Here is a 25132-nt window from a genome sequence, read left to right on the forward strand (position 1 = left end):
ACTCTTTGGAAGTAGGCAAAAGTAAAAATTGCCTTAGTATAGAAGGGTTTCCCCCTCTTACACTGACTCAGGACAAATTTAATAAAGTATAGCATCAGAACAGATACTACTCTGTGATTTGGGGCCGGAGACCAGATCTAGTATTTTTTTTTTTTTTATAAATATTATTATTGTAAATAAAAAATAAAATAAACAAATAAATAAACTTAGCGATAAGTTGGTTTTGTGTCTTCACATCCTGAATGAAAAGCTAAAAATAGTCACGCATCGCCGTAGGCTATAAATCTCATGATGTCACAGCCTCCTCCTCTGAGGTTGAAAACTGCCCGTATACTGGTTTCTTTCCTCCCCTCTTTCTCTTTTTTTAGCCAACGAAACTGAAATATGCGGATTTCCCTGTGAGTGTTTTTTTTTTTTTTATGGGCTGACCTAAAACACGTTAGATAAAAACTGAATCGCCAACTATCGAAGTTATCAGTCTTAGGGGAGTTGGCCAGCGAGCAACTTCCAGTTTTGCGTTAAGCCGGCAAAACTGCCACGGATTCGAACTTGCTTTTAAAAAAAGATAATAATAATTAAATAATGGGGGTCCATTTCGAGTTCACAATGGAAGACATTTTAAGCATTTCGTTGGTTTTTAATGTAGGTTGTATATTTTTTTTAATACTTGTGAAAATTTTCATGGTTTGTCAAAAAACTCCGGAAAATACGTTGCAGGACGTGAAGAAAATCGAATCTGAACCTTTCTACAAAACACGTGTCTTAATTAAAAAATCGTGAGTATTTTTTAAGTTTGATTTTTATTTTAACTTTTTTTATGTAGGCTACTTCTACACTTTACGGACCGTACTATATGGTTTTCAAGTTAATTCAATTTTACGGTAATAATGCTGTTATTTCAACATGACCCGTATTCTGCACAAGTACCCGGGAATTTTGTAGGGTAGATAGCAAAACAAACACAACAAATGTCACTGAAGGCAAGATAAGTTACTCTTCTGCCTACCTGAATAAGTTTTTGGTGTTTTAACTTACTTGAAACTCGAGTAGTGTCGTGTTACGTTAGGGGGGGGGGAATGGCAGTCATCTCTGGAGTCTTAGTAATCGCTTAAAACTCGAAAATTAAACAAAGATCTGACAGAAACCTACCCAATAAATATCACCGTGGAATTTCTTGTCGACGGATTTTACTCTGTGAAACCTCATTGTCTCTGTCGAACATTTAATTTTCAACCGAACTTTATATATAGATTTATATATTTTTTATTAACTGTATATTTTTACTTTTTGAGTTGTTTAATGTCGAGTAAAAAATAATGTTAAACAGTCAACTTTAAGTCCCCAATATCATAAAATATATGTAAAAAAGCATTTTAAAATATTCTTGCGAGTGCAATTACTGCCGCGCTATTTTTTAAATCTTATTTCCAAGTTTAATTCTTGTATTTTCTTTTTCTGTCGAAAATTCTACATAATCACCGAATATTTTGTGCACACATGTAAAATGACTCCTATTATGATTGTGAATCTTTTTGGTACTAGGACCCATATCGACTCCAATAATTACGATTTACGCAAAAGATCAGAAATAGTTAAACCGTCGCCGAATAGTCAATTAGTACCGACATTAAATGAAAACGACTTAAAATAAAACTCCCTGATTAAGTTCGGATTGACGGACCTAAACGAGCTTGCCCCCTGCTGAAATTTTTTTCTGTGGATTATGGCGTGCCTAATGATTTAATCATTTAATTTTTATAATTGAAAAAGTAAGTCATTAAATAAACGGGTTTGTATTACTGTACACAGATTCGAAAAAGTTGTCAAAAAAAAAAATATATATATATATATATAACAAATAAATGTTATCAAAAGGTAAGGTAATTTATTTTTCTACCAAACTGGACATATTTTTGGTATTATTATACAAACACCGTGACAGCGTTAGGGTTAGGATTAGGGTTAGGGTTTAGGGTTAGGGTTAATTCGCTGTCACGGTGTTTGTATAGTTTTACCAATGGTAAAACTATACAAACACCGTGACAGCGAATTAACCCTAACCCTAAACCCTAACCCTAACCCTAATCCTAACCCTAACGCTGTCACGGTGTTTGTATAATAATACCAAAAATATGTCCAGTTTGGTAGAAAAATAAATTACCTTACCTTTTGATAACATTTATTTGTTATATATATATATATATATATTTTTTTTTTTTGACAACTTTTTCGAATCTGTGTACAGTAATACAAACCCGTTTATTTAATGACTTACTTTTTCAATTATAAAAATTAAATTGATACCCCACTTTGCGGTCAATCACTACAACTCTCCTTATTAAGGTGTCACGTGTCGGTGTGGTGTCCACTGGTGTAAAATGAAATTGTAAAATTTATAAGAAAGACCGAATAGAAATTAATGAAAAGTGCTGGAAGAAAGAGAGAGCCTGTTTCCTCCGTTTAACTATAGGTGGCGTTTACTAAATTAAAATATAGCAAACATTTATTTCAAGGGTGCCATTATATACATTTTGTGCTTCCGTAACTGGGTGAACAGACAGTAACGCCACCTATAGTCAAACGGAGGAAACAGGCTCTCTTTCTTCCAGATTACCAGTCATTAAATGAACTGAAATTTAGTTTCCTGCTAATATGAAAGTTGTCTATTATCGACGATAATCTGCAGAAAAAATAAAAACGTGAAAAAAGAATTAATTTTGCAGCAAAAGAGAGGCCAAGCTCGTTCAGGTCCGTCTTAGGATTAATTATCCAACACCTCTACCTCTCTAGTTAAGAACGAGTTCAATTATTCTTAAACAAAAATAAGGGACCCGAGTTTCGAAAAAAAGTTGTCAAAAAACAAGGTACTTGTACAGTTTAATCAAGACATTAAAAAATAAATATCGAAAAACTTGTCTAAAAATATATATATATATATATATATAAATGGGCTTTGTATTACTGTACACATTCGAAAAAGTTGTCAAAAAACAAATATATAACAAATGTTATCAAAGGCAAGATAAGTTACTTTTCTACCAAACTGGATATATTTTTCGTGTTTTTTTATTCAATGTAACATGGTTATTCAGCTCGAAAACCATACAGTGTTTACCGTGGAGAATTCAAGATGGCGTCTGACTCCCTCTTTAACACGGTAAGTTTGGGAAAAGGTGTTATAAATACAAAACTGGATAAAATACTGTTAAAAACTCTCAATATATGTTACCGTGACATAGGTTGATATATATTCGGCGGGTTTTTAATAGTATTTTTTCTAGTTTATTATTTATAACACCTTTTCCCAAAGTTACCGTGTTAAAGAGGGAGTCAGACGCCATCTTGAATTTTCCAATACATCGGTAAACACTGTATGGTTTTCGAGCTGAATAAACATGTTACATGGAATAAAAGCACGAAAAATATATCCAGTTTGGTAGAAAAGTAACTTATCTTGCCTTTGACAACATTTGTTATATATTTGTTTTTGACAAATTTTTCGAATCTGTGTACGTACAGTAATACAAACCCAAAAAATGTTATCAAAGGCAAGATAAGTTACTTTTCTACCTAACTGGATATGTTTTTAGTGTTTTTATTTAATGTAACATGTTTATTCAGCTCGAAAAACATGGTGTTTTCCGATGGCGCCCGACACGCGGTAAATTTAGGAAAAGGACTTAAAAATAAAAACTAGACAAAATACTGTTAGAAACTCTCCCCATATATCTTACCGTGACATAGACTGACATATATTCGGTGGGTTTTTAACAGTATTCTTTTATTTTAAAGTCCTTTTCCCAAACTTACCGTGTCAAAGAGTCGGGCGCCATTTTAAATTTTCTAATACATCGGTAAACACGTTTTTCGAGCTAAATAAACATGGTACATTAAAAACATATCCAGCTAGGTAGAAAAGTAACTTATATTGTCTCTGATAGCATTTATTTGTTATATGTATGTATGTATGTATGTATGATGTGTGTATGTAAACAGAATTTTTGTTAAATATTAAAGTTCTTCTGCTCGGTTAATATCGGCACGTTACTTACATTAAAACGGTTAATCAAACTGCATAAGGAACTCTAACAAAACAAGTTCTATAATTGAATATCCCCTCTCCAAAAAAAAAGAATGATAAACAAACCGGCAGCCGTGACCATAAAGTGAGTGCAATTCTTTATATCTTGGAAACTACTTGTTTCTTGGAATTTTAAACGTTAGTGGTAATTTTAAAGGATTTTCCGAGGGTGGAAAGAAAGCCCCCCCCCCAAAAAAAAAAATCATGGCCACAAAGTAGGTAATCATTTTATGTTATATTATTATAGAAAAGTGATCTCCCACTTTTTAGATCTAACATTTCTTCATATCTTAGAAACTACTCCTTTGTCGTAATTTTAAACGTTATTTTCGTTTTCAGCGACCCGAAAACCTATAAGAGTGGTAATTTTAAAGGAATTTTCGAGGGTGGAGTAATTCTTCATATTGACTTTTTTTTGTCAACTTTTTCGAATTTGTGTACAGTAATACAAACCCAAAAGGTTATATTGTACTACCCGTTTTGAACTGAAGATCTCAAAAGAAAATTTACTGAAATGGCAAAAACACTAGAGGATGACCTCCAATCTGTAGTGGAATGGGGACATAAATGGATGGTCACATTCAATGCTGCCAAGACCAAACTGGTTTCCTTCAATAACTACAAGAAACCTTCTCTGCCACCAATAGCAATGGCCAGTGACTCCCTGTCTGAGAGTACATCTTTCAAACTGCTTGGCCTAACGGTCACAAACATGAGCTGGAACAATTATATTGAAAACATTGCCAGGGCCGCTGCAAAAAAGGTAGGCTCTCTCTCCCGTGCTAGAAAACTGACACCTGAAAGTATCCTGTATCTCTATAAGGCCACCATTCGCCCATGTATGGAGTATTGTTGTCACATCTGGGCTGGTGCATCTACTACTAGTCTCTCGCTCCTAGACAAGGTTCAAGAGTCGCCAATCTGATAGGCCCTGAACTGGCATCTAAACTTCAGCCTCTGTCCCATCGACGAAACGTTGCATCCTTCTGCCTGTTCTACAAGTATTTTAATGGTGAATGCTCTCACGAACTGCAGACACTTGTGCCCCCATGACGCAGACACCCTCGACAAACCCAACAGGCAGCTAAATCCCACCCCCACACAGTAGAGATCCCTAGATGTAAAAGATCTTTCTACTCCAGTAGTTTCTTCCCCAGAACCGCTAGACTCTGGAATTCCATTCCAGGATCCTGCTTCCCTAACTGTACTGACATGCAGAAGTTCAAGTGCAACATGAACAGACATCTTGCTGCCCAAATTCCGACATAGTGCCCCAGTAGTTGCTGACCCTGATAGTAGCCCCCTACACCTGAGTGTTTGGGGTGAAAATGTAATAAAAAAAACTACTCAAAGTTTTTTTTTTTTTTTTTTTTTTGTTATAGCGGAAAAAAAACATGAGAGCGCGTTGAAGTCCGCCATTATGGAATTTGTTAAACACGCCACGGGGAGATAACTCCAGTTAAAGCACCGATACTCCCTTTATTTAGCTCAAAAAAACTATTTAATGATGTCTAGGAAAATTAAAAATGGCGCCGGACTCTCTGAACACGGTAAGTTTGGGAAAATGAGTTAAAATTTAAAAACTACACAAAATACTGTTAAACCACAGAATATGTCAGACTGTCATGGTGACATATTGAGTTTCTTGCAGTATTTGCATAGTTTTCTATTTTTAACTCATTTTCCCAAACTTAAGTTCAGAGTCTGGCGCCATTTTTAATTTTCCAATACATCGGTACAAGAGGTGTGCAATAAGTAATGTCCCTGACCCACTTCTCATAGCAGTAGAGCAATGAAACTTGGCACAGTTATTAGTCTCTTTACATAGGAACCACCCAGTTATGCATTTCTCCCATCGTTTGATGCAGCTCTGGAGACCGTTCCCTACTCCAATGACCTGGGATAGAAAGGGTAGAATTCCTTAGTGTCATTTGCACGGTGGCCGAAGAGAGCCACACAGCACTTTTTTTTTTCTTTGCACACTTTATTTTATTTTATATTTTATTTTATTCTATTTTTACTTATTTATTTTATTTTATTTTTAAAACCAAACAAATCTAACCCTCTTTTTTTTTTTTTTTCGTTTGTGCTCATATCATTCTATGTAATTTTATCTTATTTCTCACACATCTTGACCATTCTTGATTCACTTATTTTAAAACAATTTCCTGACAAATTTTTCTTTTTTACTATGTCACATCGACGTAGTAATGGAGGGGGAATCCTTATTTAGCTTATTTAGATGACAGAAGAACTTTAAGTATGATACTTAATATTAACAGCCATGGTAAGGTGCAAAAAAAAAAAAAAAAAGTGCCGCCCAATTTAACTTTCACTATTCGTAACCTAAATATGCAGTATCTTAGCTGTGATACTAGAGCTATTCTTCCTGAGTGGATGCTATTCTCTGTGCGTGACCTTAATGTCTGCCTATAAATACAAAATACGAATTTCCGATCCGCCATGAACTAGTTCTTGTAACTGGAACAAACACCTAACTGCTAGCTATGAAATCCCAATATACATTTTATCTCCAAGACGATTACCCCTGTCTAACCTGCATGCGCAAAAAAAAAAAACCTTACCTGCCACTCTAAATCCTAATGTAGATCTGTTTCTTGTAAATTAATAACTCCTGTCCCTTGAAGGCTAACAATCTGCTCCTTCCTACCAAACCGCCACTTAACTCCTACATTTCACACGGTTTTGTACTGGAATCTTTAACTTCCAGCCCCTAACCCTCACATGCTAACTGCTTAGTCATCATTAAACATCTATACAATTCTACCCTTTAGACATGCATTGGAGTTCATTCCTATTCCAGTTGGTATTTAACAGCCAAAGTATATACTCGGAAGCAAAGCACACCGCACTGCATTACACAACTATGTCTCCTCTTAGATAGCTTTGCAACGCTAATACGAAACTGAACCAATGCTCCTTGCTATGTTAAATGTCCATAACTCTTACTTGAAAGCTGAAAACATCTTCTCTCAATAATAGAAACTCACTTTGTACCTTCAACTTTATTCGCACCTACTAAAACCAGCCCATATATCTATTTACCAAATTACACATGACTCAAAACTTACTGTTTTACCCGTACTATATTGCACTCGTATCTCATGCCCTGCTGTCATCTAAAATATAGTTTGGGCACAACTCGTAGTTCAATTCTTAACACCTACTCACACTTTAATGTTATACTAGACCCAAGCTCACATGAATAATAAAAAAAAAAAAAAAAAAAAAAAATGTATATATATAAAAGAAAGCCTCACACCACATTATCTCCTCCTAACAAGCCTCCTTACAATCATAGTTGCTTACACTGCATGAGCTCTACTCAACCCCTTTATCCAGTAACAATGAAATAACAATGTCCCTAATTCACTTTGGGGAGTGTAACTATTTAGCAGATATATAACCTCTACAAACTAACCCAATAACATTAACTAACCACGCGGGGTTGCAGAAATACCTGGATTAGAACCCAGGCGCGGAGCAACCCCTCTCAGTGGTGACGGACCCAGTAGATCTTTCCAGATCATCCGTCTAGGAGAAGGAAAACTCTGAAACTAAACCAAAGAGGGAGGCCTCTTCAGTCTTGGATGACAACCTTCCTAGAGCTGGTGACTCAAACAAATTACCGGTTTGCAAACCTAAATTGCTTAAGGAGTAGATAGGTCCTGCCTATCGCCCGGCTTCCATACTCCTTCTTTGCCTATTAGTCAGGCGCAGAGATACTATCACAGTGATTCGACAGAAACACCCATTGGTAGATCTTGTTTCTTGTCTAGGGCAATGAACGCCGTTTCCCCACTCCCGACACACCCAACCCCTAAAGCTGGGCGCTTGAGAATGCTTGAGTACCATATATGCCTGAGCAATTAGATTGGGTTGACCTTCCTCTGATGGGTTGAGGGTACCGGATTGACAGTTACTGGCTGCTGTTTCCGACTGGTAGTACAGGATCCCCTAACTCTTTGGTAGCGCTTAGAGCGGCTGCTCCATCAACAGTTGTATAATATCGGGATGTTTGCAGTGCCATGTCGCGCATGGAAAGGGACCCTGCACTCATCCTCGGTGGTCTTTCCTGAGGCCACAGTCCTAGTTGATGGAGGGTCAGCTGATGGTCTACTTGTGATGCATGTGTGATATTCTGCATAACCTCCTGTTCGGCTTCCCCTAACCTAACTGAAACTCGTTAAAAAATATGATGACAGTACAATCTAAAAATAAGCTTAAACCAGGCTTAGGGTCAAACAAATCCAACTTGCCTCCTCCCTTGAGGCTTGCATTCACAAATATCCGTGAGCTTAGAACTAATTTAGCTGATGTTGAAGCATTTCTCCTAACAAATACCCCGGATATCTTAGCACTAAGGGAGACTAACCTACACTCCTCCATCCCCTCTAACTACTTTAACATGCCTGGATATCTCCCACTCTGCCGTAAGGACTCTGACAGACATATGCACGGACTTGGAGTTTACATTCGTAATACCCTTCCCTTGACTAGAGAAACAAACCTAGAAACGGATGATCAAGCCTTTATGTGCTTTAGACTAATCATGCAACACAACATTAGCTACTTTTACTTTCTCTACCGCTCTCCCTCAACCCAAGACTGCACCATAATAAACAAAGTATCTGACAGCATAGACACAGCACTCTCCTTCGACACTAGCGCCCGAGTACATGTATTTGGTGACTTTAATGTCCATCACAAAAACTGGCTTGGATTCTCTACTTACACAGATGCAGCAGGCAGCGCAATTCATAGCTTCTCTGTATCTCACTCCCTAATTGTTACTTTTCCAACCCATTTCCCTGATCAGGAAGAACACGCATCACTATTAGATCTGTTTTTGACCACAGTTCCTGATGATTGTGTAACGAAAGCCGACAGCCCACTTGGGAACGCTGATCATGCAGTGATAATGGTTGAAATTGCCCTAAACTCTAGACCCAAAACTGAAGAGCCAGTGCTCAAAACAACGAGATATTATAAAAAGGCTGACTGGGAAGCCATCAGAGATCTTATCAGACGCCCTATGGGGAAATATTTTTTCTCTTCCTGCTGAACAGTGTGCAACCGAGACCACTGAATGGTTCAAAACTGCAATCGAAGCGCATGTTCCCATGCGGAAATTCTATAGCAAGCCCCACTCTCCCCAATGGTTTACTTCGACTTGCGCAACTGCCATTGCCCAAAGGCAGCATGCATTCCGCAGGTTTAACCGACATAAGTCCAGTTCAAACAGACAGAAGTACATAGAAGCTAGAAATAACGTTGAAAGAAATAGCGACAGCTAAGAGGGAATTTACGGAAACCACTAAAAAACGCATCGAAGCACAAAAACTAGGAACTCGTGACTTCTGGAAAATCTACAACAGTGTAGTAAATAATAGGCAATCAACAATTCCCCCCACTAACCAAAAATCACGAGGTTCTTTGCTCAGCAACCGAGAAGACTAACATGCTTGCCAGTCGGTTTGCCTCAAACTCCACACTGGACCCTCTAAACCACCCCCTACCTCAATTTCCTATGCGGACAGACGCCACGCTAGACGATCTAATAATCACCCCTGCTCAGGTGCATGCTATCATAAAAAACCTTGACACTTCAAAAGCATGTGGACCCGACCTCATCCCAGCTGTGCGATTAAAAAAGTGCTCAGCCGAAGTAGCTCCAGTTCTCTCCAAACTCTACAACAAATGCCTTAATGAATCTTGCTTTCCGGGCTGTTGGAAAACTGCTTCTGTTGTACCAGTATTCAAGAATTCTGGTGAAAGAACTGACCCATTAAATTATCGCCTCCTCCCACTTTTTGCCAAAATATTTGAGACCTTAATTAACCATGCTCTAGTCCAGCACCTTACAGATGCTAAACTTCTGACCGACCAACAATATGGATTTAGACAAGCCCATTCAACGGCAGACATTCTCACTGTAATCTCTGAACGCATATACCATTCACTGGACAAAGCGGGAGAGGGCAGAGCGGTAGCTCTAGATATATCTAAGGCTTTTGACAGGGTATGGCATGAGGGTCTCTTCAGGAAGATTAGATCATACGGTATCACTGGTAGAATACTTAACATAATTAAATCCTTCTTAGATAAGAGAAAAATCCAGGTTGTCCTCGACGGTCGTACATCTAAATAATATGATATAAATGCGGGAGTGCCCCAGGGATCTATCCTTGGTCCTCTGCTCATTCAATGCCGCCAAGACAAAACTGGTTTCATTCAATAATTACAAGAAACCTTCTCTACCACCTATAGCAATGGCCAACGACTCTTTATCTGAGAGTACGTCTCTCAAGCTCCTTGGCCTAACATTCACAGGAAACATGAGTTGGAACAATTACATTGAGAGCATTGCCAGGGCCGCTGCGAGGAAGGTGGGCTCTCTCTACCGTGCTAGAAAACTTCTAACACCCGAAAGTATCCTGTACCTCTATAAGGCCACTATTCGCCCATGTATGGAGTATTGCTGTCATATTTGGGCTGGTGCATCGGCTACTAGTCTCTCGCTCCTTGACAAGGTTCAAAAGAGTCGCAAATCTGATAGGCCCTAAACTGGCATCTAAGCTTCAGCCTCTGTCTCCTCATCAAAACGTTGCATCCCTCTGCCTGTTCTACAAATATTATAATGGTGAATGCTCTGATGAACTGCAAGCACTTGTGCCCCCATGACGTGAACACCCTCGACAGACCCGACAAGCTGCAAAATCCCACCCCCACACTGTAGAGATCCCTAGATGTAAAAGATCTTTCTACTCCAGTAGTTTCTTCCCCAGAACTGCTAGACTTTGGAATTCCATTCCAGGTCACTGCTTCCCCAACTGTACTGACATGCATAAGTTCAAGTGCAACATGAACCAACATCTCGCTGCCCTAATCCCTACATAGTACCCCAGTAGATGTTTCCCCTGATAGTAGCCCCCTACACCAAAGTGGCAATGTGCCTTGTTTGGGGTGAAAATGTAATAAATAAAAAAAAAAAAAAAAAAAAAAAAACACCCCAGGTTGGTCCTCCAACCACGACGTGACTTCAGAAATTAAGGCTGCATCATCTGGGAAACGCTTTCCTTTCAAAAACAACTTCATGGCTGGGAAGAGGTGAAAATCAGAGGGTGCAAGGTCAGAGTAGGGAGGATGAGGAGTATTTCATAACCATATTCCCGTGCTTCTGATCTGGCGACATGCGAGTTGTGGACCGGAGTGTTGTCCTGCAGGAGGAGGGTACCTTTGCTGATCTTGCATCACCTCTTGATTTTGATAGCTTCCTTAATTTTCTCAAAAGTGAAGCATAATAGGCTCCTGTAATTGTGCTACCCTTTGCCAGGAAATCTGTCATCACTACTCCGTCCTAGTCCCAGAAGACTGAGCATGACCTTGCCAGCAGAGGGCTGCACCCTTGCCTTCTTTGGAGGTGGTGAGTCCAAGTGCTTCCACTGCATTGACTGGGCTTTGGTCTCTGGATCATAGTGATGGACCCACGTTTCATCCTGTGGAATCGGTCTTTTGAAAAACTTTGACTCCTTCTTGGCACATCTCCAAACTCCTCATTGAGCACTCAATGCGTTCTTGCTTCTGGAATGGTGTGAGCAACCTGGGAATCCATCTGGCAGACACCTTATGCATATGGTTATGAATGATAGTTTCCACAGACCCTGTACTAATCTTAACATCTTGGGCTATTTGTCGAATAGTAATATGCCATGTTTGAATTCACGATGCCAGCGTTTTAAAAGGTCATATGATGGGTAATTATAAGTTTCTTTCATTTCATCAAAAGTCTCCTGTGGTGTGCGTCCTTTGATACAAAAACCGGATCACTGATCAACATTCAACAGGCTCCATTTCACACCTGACTCTGTTCAAACACCTGTAAAACAAACCACAATTAATTCAGATCTATAATTTGCCACATAACCTGCAGAGATATAAATCATTGCACATGCAAAATTTCAGCTAGATCAGACAACTGGAAGTGGGTCAGGGGCATTACTTATTGCACGCCCCTTGTAAATGAGAGCAAAAGCAGATATGAATCCCCTCTCCCCCTAAAAAGAGAAATAAAAATGATCCCCCCCCTCCAACCTCCATCCATTAAAAAAAAAAAAAAAAAAATTCCTTGTGCGGACAGGACTCTTCAATGGCGACCTCTCCCTAAAAAAAAAAAAATTCTTGCTGAAAATTTGAAAAAAAACAAAAAGGGTGGGGGAGGATGCATTGTAGACGTAAATCACAAAAAAGTTGACTTTGTACTTCGACCCACGTGTTTGGGGTGGGTATATGCAGAACACGAATTGTACTATTTTTAGATAGGATTTTCAAGTCAAATTCAATTTTTATTGTACCTTAAATTGTTAGGCGAAAGTTTCTAAAAATTATCTCAGCACTGTCCATGTTCTGTATAAGTGCAGTTTCTTTTTATTTTTCTTCAATTATAAACATAATTTAAAATTTACTTGGAGAAAGCGGTCACTTCGTTATTCTATCTTTATAGCCGGTATTCCACCTTTTAAAATGTATGACAATGTTGCAGTATAGTTAAACCGAACAAATCGAAAACAAATAAAATATACAACAAAACTTAACAAACGCAAGCAAATTCAGTTTCCTTTCAAACTATGGATATTTTTACGGTTGGGAAACTCTAGGTGTTTCTATTTCACCTTTTTATCGGAACCTCGAAAGGTTGTAATAAATGGCTGACTCCATTAGTCCTCCCATTCCATGATAATGTTTCTGGCAGAGGGGAAGTAACATGTAACACTTATCGGATCAAGTAAAGATTAGATACCCCGTAGCAGAAGACAGATTGTCGAACATTTTAAGTGGCACCAGTTGTTCGACCTCGACATTGCCTTTTTTTTTTACTAGTATTTTTGCTTAACTACTTATATGAAATGGTTTCATGACCTGTCTGGAGTGATTTCGATTAATATATAATATTCTAAAGCCAAATATTTATAGATTTTTTTTTTCATATTTTATTCTTGCGCGTGTTTGCTTGAATGATGTATGAACATCAAACAACTATGGCAGTTAATATTTCTTTGAAAAAAAAAAAGTTTCAAAGCGTATTATATATATTACAAATAAATGGTCTATATTCCAAGATTTTCTTCTTACCGTTTATTTCCTTCATGTTAAAATGTTAATTTCTAGACAGGATCTGTTTCGTACTGCAAAATTATTCATATAATTGTCAATTCTTTTTTTTTTTCTGCCCTAACTCATCAGAATAGGAACTCCTCGGCTTTGAAAAAAAATAAAGGGAATATGTATATTAGATAAACCGGAATAGTAGTTGCAATGGTTTTGATATTTACACCATCTTCGATCTTTATGTATTCAGAGCTGTACAAGCTTCACTACATTAATATAAAAACCTAAATGAACACTTTTCGCCTGAAGACATTTTGGGTATTAATGACTACAGATCACCGACATTAAAATGTCAGTGTAATGAGGGTTTTACATGTCTATATTAATATAAATAACTCTCAATACTATTGAACTGTTAGGTAAACCCCGTGGATATTCTCTGGATTTTTATCCCATGACTGCATTCTTAACCTGAACTTATATATATATATATATATATATATATATATATATATTAGCACAAGTACCCGTCGTTGACTGGGTTAAAAAACAGCCTACAGAAAATGGACTCTGATTTATGAAAGTATGATAGGTTATGAAAAGGAAGGGTTATAAAGAGATAGCTTCGAATTCGGGGGTAGCAAAACCAAAGCAAAATATGATGAAAGCAAAAATAAAATAAACCCCATAATTTTTGATACCATACCTGTTCACACGGAAACACTTATCACACCATTCTGTGGATCTATATTAACAAACCTTGTTAAACTTTGTGACATATTTCCATTCTATTGAGGTCAAGCGCGAACGAACACCCCATAATTTTATACCATATTTCTTCAAACTGAAACATAATTATCAAAGTATACTTACGCAGATAGATATGAAGTCGTTATTAAAGTTTGTGCCTATTTCCATTCTATGGAGGCCAGGCGCGAACGCAGACCCCACAATTTTATTATACCATCTCTATTTAAGTTAAGAATACTTTGATAGGTATGTATTATGTACATCTATATCAAAAACACTTGTAAACGCTTTTTTAAAATTTTTTATTTCCATACTTTGTGGACCAGGCGCGAACGCAAACCCCACAATTTTAATGAACCGCCGTTCTGCAGGATCAAACCTACCCATTCCTGTGTCTTGATACATCTATCATATGTAATCAGTTTTTTAAAATAGTCGACCATATAGGAGCCTATTTGTGACCAGACACACACACATTCAGCTTAGATATATATATATATATCTCCTTGGTCCAAATTATGGAGCAGTAATGGAAAAAATCAAAATTATGATTAAAACTTATATATTTCAATAGTAGACTAAACGTTAATAAATCTATTTTAATAACAATCAATATTTGACATGTTCTTTTGCCTTTATAACAACTTTTATTCATTTTTGCATTCGTTATTGACTAAATTGTTGCAGGTTGAAGGATCTATTTTATGCCACTCTTCATGAAGTTTGGCCTCTAATTCATTTTTGAACCTTTGTGCATTCTCGCTCTTTTCCCTAGATGAGACCAGGTTCAATGGGATTTAGATCTGGGATTTGATAGGACCACTCCATTAATGTAATCTCTTTTCTCAAACCAACCCAATGCTGCTTTTGACGTATAGCATGGGGCATTGTCTTGTTGGAAGATTACATCACTTGGAATGTTAAATATTTTAAAGGTTTGGTAAACTTGATCCAACATGTTATAAATTGTAGAATTCATTCTGTCCTCACATGTGTACAACAGTTCAAAATGCCTGAAGAAGCCATGCAACCCAAACCATTACGCTTCCTCCTTTTGACAGTTGGAAGCACACAATCAGGATGAAATGCCTCTCCTTCCCTACGGAAAACATAAACCGTTCCAGGGATGCCAAAAATCTGATGAAAAAAAAATGAGAATTTGTTACAATTTTTGAATAGATGTTATGGATGTGTATCTACATAAAAATTTCAGTTGTTCCTTTCAAAGTCTGGGCAGTTTAACTGTTAACTTACCTCAGTTACTTTTGTCAGACCAAACAATTTTGGCCCAATCATCAGGTGTCAAATTTTCGTTTTTCTTGTTAGCCTAAGACAAGTATGATTTCTTCCTTGCTTTGTATCCTTTTAATCTTGCTTCTAAAAACCTTCTCACTATTCGAGCTGATGTTTTTGTTTGCATCCTCCCTAAATTAAACAAAGGGATGCTCTTTTTAAAGATCTCTTCCCTGGCGGTTGTAGACTTTTTACGGCTTTTTCTGTTTTTAAAAGACTTTTTGTTTCCTTGTACATTTTTAATCATTGTTTCAACTCCTTTTCTTGAACATTCCATTTTACTGGCAATTTCTACCCGAGAATATCGTTCATCAGATAAAGCAACAATTTGTGCCCTTTTAATCTCTGAAAACTGCTTCTTTGGAGGCATTTTTAATTAAATATATTATTAGAGCACTGGAAGGAATCAAATATTACCTGAAAAATAAGAACTTTTAGTATGACCATGAATCATTTTGAATGAAGTTCGTATGAAATTCAGCTAAGTCTCTTAGAAAAGCCTTTAAAGTATTGTACATTTGCTCTCCACTGTTCACTGTACAATTCTTAACCTTTAATGGTGTAGGTTTAAACTATTTAAGTTTTTTATAGGTGCTCCATAATTTTGTGAGATATAAATTTTCCAGGTTAAAGGTATCCAAAAGTAGATTATTGAATTTAACGAGATTGTTGATAGCGCTCTTTTTATTACTGTGTATGTGTTATATACACGGTCTTTTCTGAAAAAGTTTTTTTATTGAAAAATAATTTTAGTGAATTCGTTTTTTTAAAAAGCTAAAATGTCTGAATAGCACTTAACACGAGTGTAAGGTTTGATCTATTTACTTGAGTTGTGGAGCCGAATGTTTTAAAAGAATTCAGTCGGATTTTTAAGTCTCTGGAGAATCAAGCAATGTAAATATGGGAGACTTTGAAAATAAGTAGTTTGTATCGGAAATTTTGAAATCTTTAAAGTTGGGTCTAATGCCTTCTGACTCCAACACTGGCCTTTATTAGCAGGAAAACTCTATGCTACCCAGAATGTAATGTGGTAACCAATGCCTTAAGTTCAGTACAAAGCAACATTTCTTTATTTTTATTTGTTTTAAACTTTTGATTTTTCTTGCAGGAAGACTCCACGTCACTCAGGATTGAATCACTATACACTTTTACAGTATTTCTTTTAGTAAGCCATGGTCATAAAACTTAACATGATAGACAATTCAAAATGTGACTAATACATATTCATTTACAGCACGGAACACAATCCAAATGGAGACTGTCCGTACATCTGAGACCTCACTAGTGATTATGCAGAGGGTCTAATGTTAATGTATATCATCGCAGGTTTGGTCTGTTTGGTCACAGCACAAGATATTTAAGCATTGCAGTTGGGCAAGAACCAAAACCTCTAGGTAACAGATGCAACTGTCACATTCCGGCGAGTAGACAGCAAATTGAATCCAAACAGGTCATATTGGCTCAGCGTTGTCCGGGAGTTATCAATATCCTAGATAATAGAGTATGTGCTTTTAAACGCTGTTACCCGAGAGAGAAAATTTTATCCATTTTTTTTTTTTTCTTCTTGAATACTGGAAAGGATACTCTGCGTTGCCTGGGAGTTAGTGTTCAGTATCTTAGGTAGAGCAGATATGTGCAACAATACAGTTGTACATTTTCAATGTGCTGTATGCTTGGAGAAAGGGAAGATAAAAAAATTAGCATTGTCTGGAAATGCACTAAAATATCGATTTCATATCATTAAAGGTGAGAACAGGAGGTGAAGACTATATATTCAGAGTTGCACGAGAATAAATTAAAACAAATATAGATTTCATTATAGTTTCGAAGAAGTGGGTCGGGAAGAAACTGTAAGACTGAAAGCTCAGATAAATGACTTACAGTATTTTTATACATCAAAACAGGGCTGGGCTGAAGTGAAAGTGGTGGAAAAGAGAAAGATAGACAGATTGAGAGGTAGATAGATGTTTTAATATAAAAATGATTTGCACTCTTTTTAAAACTTTATATTTCGCCTCTTTTATGGCCCGGGCAATGCCGGGTAGCCTTGCTAGTATGTACATTTCATCAAAATGAGATACTTCAAGTTTTAAGAGGTTCGACCCACAGATCACGTTGCCGGGGGGGGGGGACTGAGATTCAGGACCATTTCCGTTGTTTATCCAAGAACATTTTCATACACGATTCCAATTTTATAAAAATTGGATATTTCAAATTTTAAGGGTATTATGCTAGTATAGCCCCCTTTGGGGTCCATTTATGGATTAGGGAATATCTATTATCTTTCCGGTAAATTTCACAAAAGAATACTTTTAGATTTTATGTAGATTCTCTAACTTTTCTATAGAGAACATGTAAGCATCGCACACATTGAGTTCGTCTTATAGTCAAGTCAGTCGCCCTCCTTTTTAGAGATAACGCCCTGTAGATGCGAATGGGGGTGGGGGCAAAACTTTTGACTAAAAAATTGGAAATTAAAATAGAAAAAATGTCTTTTGCTTTAAATTAGTGTTGGGATGATAAATCTAAATCGGGATGCTGAAAAATCAGAACATTTTGTGGTATCGAATCTGTATTGAAATTGCAAAAAAATTTCCCATGCCAAAAAGATTCTTTTATTTATTGTTTTTGTTTTTATTTCAAACTTAATTTTCTTGTGCAAGTAATTAAAATTACTAGTGAAACTAAAATCTATAGACCACTAGGCACCTCCAAGAGTCAACACAGAATTACCCCCGCCCCTATATGTAAAACAATGTAACTTTATTATAAATAAATATTATCAGTATAACTTTTTGTACCATTTAAAAGGGCAGAATAAACTAGTAATAATTTTAAATTTTTTCATCATATAAAAAATAATGAAATTGCGAGACAAATCGTGTTTACATCATTGACGCTTTAAAATAATATACAAGTGTTTAATAAATTTAGCAAAAATCAACTAATGGTCAGATTTTTGAAATTTTCGATACTTATCCATTTTAGAATGAAATTACATATAAAATGCAGTTTCTGTAAAATATGAGGGGGATTTTTTTTTTTTTTTTTTTTTTTTTTTTTCGAAATTTGGACAATATATTTAAATCTATCGAAATTTCTATTATGAAACAAGTTTAAATAAGACTTTTTTTTTTTTTTTTTTTTTTTTTTTTAAATACACGTACTGAACAAAAATTTACCTTGAAGTTGCAATTAAAAAAAATGATATAAATTTAAATTTATTTTTTAAATAGCGTTTTTCGATTTAATAGATATACTATAATCAGTTGAATTGCCAAGAAAAAGAAACTTCCTAAAAATAAATTTTTAAAAGATTAAAGCCATTAAAATTCCATTTCAAAATGTACATAGATTTTTAATTGTTTAAATTTTTTTAAATATTAAGTCTTAATATAAACATGGCTATTTTATCGCCAGATTAAAACTGATTTGAAAATATTATTGCACAAATATTAAGCATTTTGTAGCCCATCCTCCATATTGTTTCTCTTTTTATCTAACAAAATATGGAAGCCGGTAGTTAACCAAATAAACATTTAGTAAAACCGTATTTCATATTAATATACAAATGTTTATGATATTAATCATTAAACTGTAAATCTTAACCTAACAAAATTATAACAAAGATTAATTGCAGTTTGAAGATAAACAAAGGTTTTACAAAATCATTAAGTCGCTTCTGCTTTTCCATAGTTCGTATAGTTAACAAATCTGACGTCACAGAATCATGCGTATTTTTTCACATTCGTTTGGAAGATCACCCCCTTCCCCTTAGTGTATTTTTACGTTAGTAAAAATATATGCACATTACATCGATTTTTAAGATCTGAAAAATAAAATTGACTAAATATTAATTTTAAAAGAATCAGAATCGGTAATTATATCAAATTCATGAAAGAAAGGGAAATCACTATCTTTCGCTTATTAAAAAAGATAAGTTGCTTACGTCACGTGACTAACGTAATTCAAAATGTCGGACAAAATTTATTTCCTATATAAACTTTATCGAAAATTTTTCATTATTTTTCTACCTTATCGTTTTCTCTAATTTTTTGATATGTTGCTATTTGCTACATGACGATTACGTAGGTTCCATTTATTTTACATGATTTTTTTTTTTTTTTTTTTTTAGTATAATATAAAACGCTTCCCGAAAAATATAACCAAATATTTAGAAATTTAAAATGAATCGGAATCTGGTAAAATATTGGAATCGTCTCCTCACTACTTTAAATATCATCTGAAGATTTTCGTTATGTTGAAAAATCTTTTCATTTTGATATAGCATGAAGGAGTGAGGTTTTCTAACTTGATGGGAAATTCAAAACCTTCTTGTTGACATAAACACTTAGATTTCTTATTCGGATATTTCATCATTTGTCGTTTTTTAAAACTACTTCGACTTCCTTTTATATTTAATCTTTCAACACGATACGGACGTCACGCTGAACAATTCTTTTCATTGAAATCGGTATTTCCCCGAAAAAAAAAACCGGATGTAAAAAAAATAAAAATAAAATAAAATAAACTAATACAAAGAGCAAATAGACGGTTTGATTTCCTAGTTTATATTTGTTATTTTAACTGCTTGCCTTTCCTAACTTTCATTTTCACCTCGAACAAGGATTATTGCCATTTGGACATAAGGGCTACTATTTGGGGTCATATCTAAAAGTGGATTGTGGAGAGTTAAACACCTTACAATTTAAAATCATGCAAGTTAGTGCAGTCAAGGAAACAAGAAACGGAAGTAATTCCAAAGTTTAGCGTTCCAAGGGAAGAAACTTAGAGTAGAAGGCTGTGGGGGTCGTCAGGCCTTTTTAGGAACTAACTTCCTCCACAAATAAAAATAAAAAGAAGACTTACATGCAAAACAAACGGAGGTTTTATTCACAGAAACCAGCCATTAACAAATAAAGTATAATTCTCTTTATAATGAGTTCAGAAGTCCTTTTTAAGTGTTCGTATAAAAAAAAGGAGAATGTCTTTTTTTGTTGAACTGTTCATATGTTAAAACATGTTAAGAGAGGCAATAGGTAATGTTCGCCTGTGAAATTGTATGAAGCGCGCGGAGCGGTGAAAATGGAAGAGTGATAGTAACACGCGTGGAACGTCCGAATGAGAATGCAGTTGAGAGATTTGATGTTTGTGTGTGCTTAAATACTATTTGGACCGGCTCCCAGCGAGCTCAAGAAGAAAAGTTTAGAAAAATGTCCTTGGAGAAATCCCATTGGACGGAAACATCACGTGGGGTGCTCTGTACTACGTCCGCTCGTTTTGAGTCGATTTAATATATAAGGCCACGCCGGAATTTGCGTGGGAGTTATTTTTTATTTTTCACGCGCCAACATAATCATAATCATACTGCGCGCCTAAATTGTATTTATTTTTATAACAATTTTTAATCCGAATCTTAACTGTGTCAACTGGCACAAGGCTTTCCGGCATCTAGAGACTTCAACAGTGAAGGGGTGGGATTTTGCTGCTTGTCCGATTAATCGGGAGTATGTATGTTGAAAGGGGGCATAAGTGATTAGTTCAGCAGACCACATTCCATTTATTTATTTGTGAAATGGGCATGGATGCAACATTGCAGCGATGGTACAGGGTTGGAGCCTAGTGCGGGGCCTATTAGATTTTTTTTTTTTTTCTTTCTCCAGACCCTGTGTAAGAGTGAGAGACTAGTGGTAGATGCACTAGCCCAGATGTGGCAACAATACTCTGTGAATGGACAAATTGTGACCTTGTAAAGATATTTAACAGAACTTTTCCTTCTTGGGATAACAATCCTCGGTAACTACAGCAAATGATTGATTTTATTCGAGCGAAAAATATACATTCACAAGTTTTTTTTCTTTAAACAAAAGCAATATTCATAAAGTTCATTCTTTGCCTTAGCCAAGTAGCTCGAATAGTTTTTTTCTTTAGTCACCCAATCTTATCAAAAAAACTGAGCTTACCCCATAAGTCTAATCCTAGCTTAGACTGTTAAGATCAACTTATTTAAGAACTAAGGTGTCTTTCCAAAAAGTGTTGTTTTTTTTTTTTGTTTTTTTTTAACTCAAGAGCTACGAAGGTAAAAGGGGAGGGGTACTATTAAAACCAGCGCCCGTTTGTACACCAGAATTTATTTTTAGACCTAGTCACGACCACTTATTGCACTTTCCCAGAAATTCAATGATGCATCTCTGCTTCTGATGCACATCCAAAATAGGTATTGCTTAATCTCACACTATCAATATCTGCAACAGATAACTTTCAGGTAATGAATGCCATAAGTTCAGTCATCATAACTATGCCATTTGTAATTCCCTGTAATCCATTCGGGCAGAATTTAAAAAAAAAAACAACTTTTGGAACGCCCTCATATACCATCATTTTCGGTCTTAAGCCAGATCAACAGCATCCCTCCAGCTTCTTCCCTTTGCAATCGAATCTCAGTTGCTTGCTTCCAGTTCATTTTTAGTCCTATATTTTACCTTCATAGGTGTACTGAAGCACTTTTTTTTTTTTTTTTTTTTTTTACATAGGCATCACCACTTATCAAGGCTCAGACCACTCGAGGATAAGGTTTAAAAAGTGTACCGTAGTAAAATTGGACAATATAGTAATTGTTAGTAATGGAAATTCGGTAAATTTGTTAACTTGAGTGGAACGGCTCATCAACAACTTGTTTACGTTGGACTGATGACCACCATATTGTAGTCAGCTGGAAAGCAGGAAAACCTGAAGACAGTTCCACAGGTGTGCAGTTCTTAGAAAGACGCTTTGTTCATGGAATCTACGTTTAGGTTTAGGCACAGATAGTGGGGGGGGGGTTTATGATGGTGTTTTCAGCTAGACAAGTGTTTCTTGTGAAAGTTTGGGGAGGGGGACCATAGATTGGAGCTCAGTCGAGCACTTGCCATGAAAATAACAATGAAGCAAACTTGCAAAGCAATTCTCTCTGGGGCCAATCTTAGGGCATGTCCAAGTCAACTCCTATAATACTATTTGTAACAACAAACACGATTGTCACATGAAAGGAAAACCTTTTTATGATCAACAACAAAAGGTATTTATTTAAAGTTATACCGTTTAGTGTAGATTAGCAAAAGTTTGCACAAAATGAAGGAATGAAGCAAGAAATTTTGACTGCTGGATGTCTACAAGCAATTTATCTTTGGACAAAGATAGCCTGTGCTTTGAGGTACAGTGAATTAGGACGAGAGAAAAGGGCATCCGTGTTCAGGATGCTTTCTGTCTGCTGTTCAATTCTCAAATGTCGACAGGGTTGTCTGGGCAGTTTTAGTAGACCAGAGTGTTCTTTTATAGTACTTTTTCCCATTTTCCAACCTTGTCGCATCTTGTGGGAAGAAAACATTGATAAGTGCAGAATCCCTTTCCATGTGTGATATGACACTACAGTTAATCCAATCTTATACAACTGTTGATAAAGCAGTTACTATGAGTTGGGGCTTCTGTACTACTAGTCAAAAACAGTAGCCAAACAAGCTGTCATACCTGTCGGAACAAAAGCAGCCTATTCTAGTCAAGTGAAACTAAATGACAAGTAAATTTCTAGTTTGTCCAGATAAACAGAAAGTAACAATTCCAAGCACTGGATGTTGTTAAAGTGACCCTGTGATACCTTTGTACCTGGCAAAAAAATCTCCAATTTTTAATTGCTTTAATTTGCTATAATTTGCAATTAACTCATCAAGTGTCTATCTCTCACTCGCACCTTTTCTTACAGTATATTGTTTGACTTCCATTCACCCCTGCTCTTATTTCATGTGGTATCTATCACTCTCGCTTCTGTCACTTTTTTCTGTTTAACAGTCAATGTAATAATAAAAGGAGAGTAGATTAATAGTCGATTATAAAAAAGAAATATTATTTAACCTGTAGTTATTGTTGCTGTGCATCCTTCATTTTGAAGGAATCGGATGATTGTTAGCATTCCTTTTCTGAGAATTCCAACTGGAAAGATATTTTCTGCAAAGTACTTATGAGAGGGAAAACGTGAAGGTTACCAAAATCCCTATGGCACTATAAGTCCCACTATGTTGTCACCCCCCCCTCCTCATAGCCGGGAGGTGATTTGGTCATTTAACGCTTGTATAGAAATAGAGAACAAATGCATTTTTATAAAAATATAATTTTACATTTAACACTGGCGAAGCATATAATTAAGACCGATTACAGCTTGCTTCTTGTGTGCTACAGATGCGCATAGCAGATTGACTGCATACGTCCGGTCTTGACTTAAATATGCTCTGCCAGTGTTAAATGTAAAATAAATTGCATATTTTTATAAAAATGCATTTGTTCGCTATTTTTATACAAGTGTTAAATTTCAGAAAAGCCATCCCTATCATGTAATGCTGACTATGGAAACTCTGCCTGTAGCGATGCAAGGAAGACTCAAGAAGCGACCCATACAAGCCGATTAGTCGACGCCATCTCGACTCTGTTTCCATGTGCCTATTGTTTGATATCGTGTCTCACACGGAGAGCTGGTTTCCTCAACCAAGTAACTCTCCTTCCACACACCTCCAGTGAACAAGTATCATACCAAGGCTACTGAGAGTAGTTATGTGAACTTCATTTCCGTATTCATGTATTCTGCAATCATATGAAAATGAAGACTATTGCGAAATGTAGGATTCCTAACCATGTAACTGAAAAACTACACGTTTGGATGGAAAAAATGAACATAGAACAGAAAACCAAAACTTTAAATGTAATTTCTGTATTAAAAGTAATAGATATTTAAATATTTCAGCATATAAACTTGTGGGGAAGGGGGATCCAGCTCCCCAATAAGGCGCACTCTGGATAGAAACAAAAATTAAAATTCTCTGTAGTGAAGGATTTCTCCTCCACTGGCTGCGGACAGAAAAGGTGAATTGTAGCATCAGAACAGATACTACTACACTGAGCTTGTTCTGAAGGCCAAGAACTGTTTTATGTTTCTTTAATTGTTTGTTCCCTAAATTCATAATTCAGATTTATCAGTATTAGATTGTATATTGCTTTAAAATTACATAATTTTACATAGATAATATTTATTTTATATTGAATAAAGTTCAGTTTCATTAATTGAATTTGGTTCCTTTTTTTTTTTCACATTGGGATCGCCACTTATCAAGGCCCGTAAGCCACTCGGGGATAAGGGTTATTTTGTGTACAATAATCAATGGGATAATATCGTAATAGTTGATATTGGAGATTTAATAAGCATCTTAAGGGGGGTGGTTAATCAGGAATTTGTTTATGTTGGACTTGAAGACGTTCAAGTTGTAGTCAGGTGGGAAACAGGCAAACAGAAGAGAATTCCAGGCGTGCACTTCTCAGAAAAAAGCCATGTTCATGGAATCTACGTTTTGATTTAGGTACAGATAAAGAGTGGGGGGGAAATTACTGACAGTGGTTTTAGTTAGACGGGTGGTTATCATGAAGGATTGGCGAGGGGGGGGGGGAGACCATAGATTGGAGCTCGGACGAGCATTTGCCATGGAAATAACGATAAAACAGACAGGCAACATCTCTTCTGTGGAAGAGAGGTTGCAGGGTAGAGAAAAGGGCATCCCCCACTAAGCCACAAAGTCTATCTTGTACTTTGTCAAGGCAGGATAGGCTTCTTTTTTAAGCTCCAGCCCAGATGTGGCAGCAGTACTCCATCTTTGGACGTACTTGGCTTTTATAGAGATAGAGAATTGCATCAGTAGTGAGATATCTTCTGGAGCGGTAGAAGGACCCTACCATTTTCCCAGTGACCTGGGCAACAGACTTTATATACGTGTTCCATTTCAGATCAGGAGTAAAGGTCAAACCCAGGAGCTTGTCAAAACATGAAGTCTCCCCAAGACGAGAGCCATCCATTTCAATTGA

The 25132-nt window shown here is 36.3% G+C and overlaps 1 protein-coding gene across 2 annotated transcripts in view; it reads left to right on the forward strand.

Annotated features, from left to right (window-relative positions):
• Positions 1-349: 349 nt before the first annotated feature.
• The window catches only part of LOC145296367 (uncharacterized), a 38826-nt gene continuing 14043 nt past the window's right edge, over positions 350-25132 (forward strand). Inside the window, exon 1 of one of the 2 annotated variants that reach the window (XM_080142527.1) lies at positions 350-398. In XM_080142527.1, the coding sequence (XP_079998653.1) occupies positions 385-398 (14 nt within the window). In that variant the 5' untranslated portion in view covers positions 350-384. Of the gene's footprint in view, positions 399-421; positions 777-25132 lie in introns of those variants that run through there. The other variant, XM_080142526.1, reaches the window with a different exon arrangement.

This window comes from Euprymna scolopes, chromosome 2, assembly GCF_053919585.1.
Source record: "Euprymna scolopes isolate OS-2025 chromosome 2, ASM5391958v1, whole genome shotgun sequence".
Taxonomy (NCBI): Eukaryota; Metazoa; Mollusca; class Cephalopoda; order Sepiida; family Sepiolidae; genus Euprymna; species Euprymna scolopes.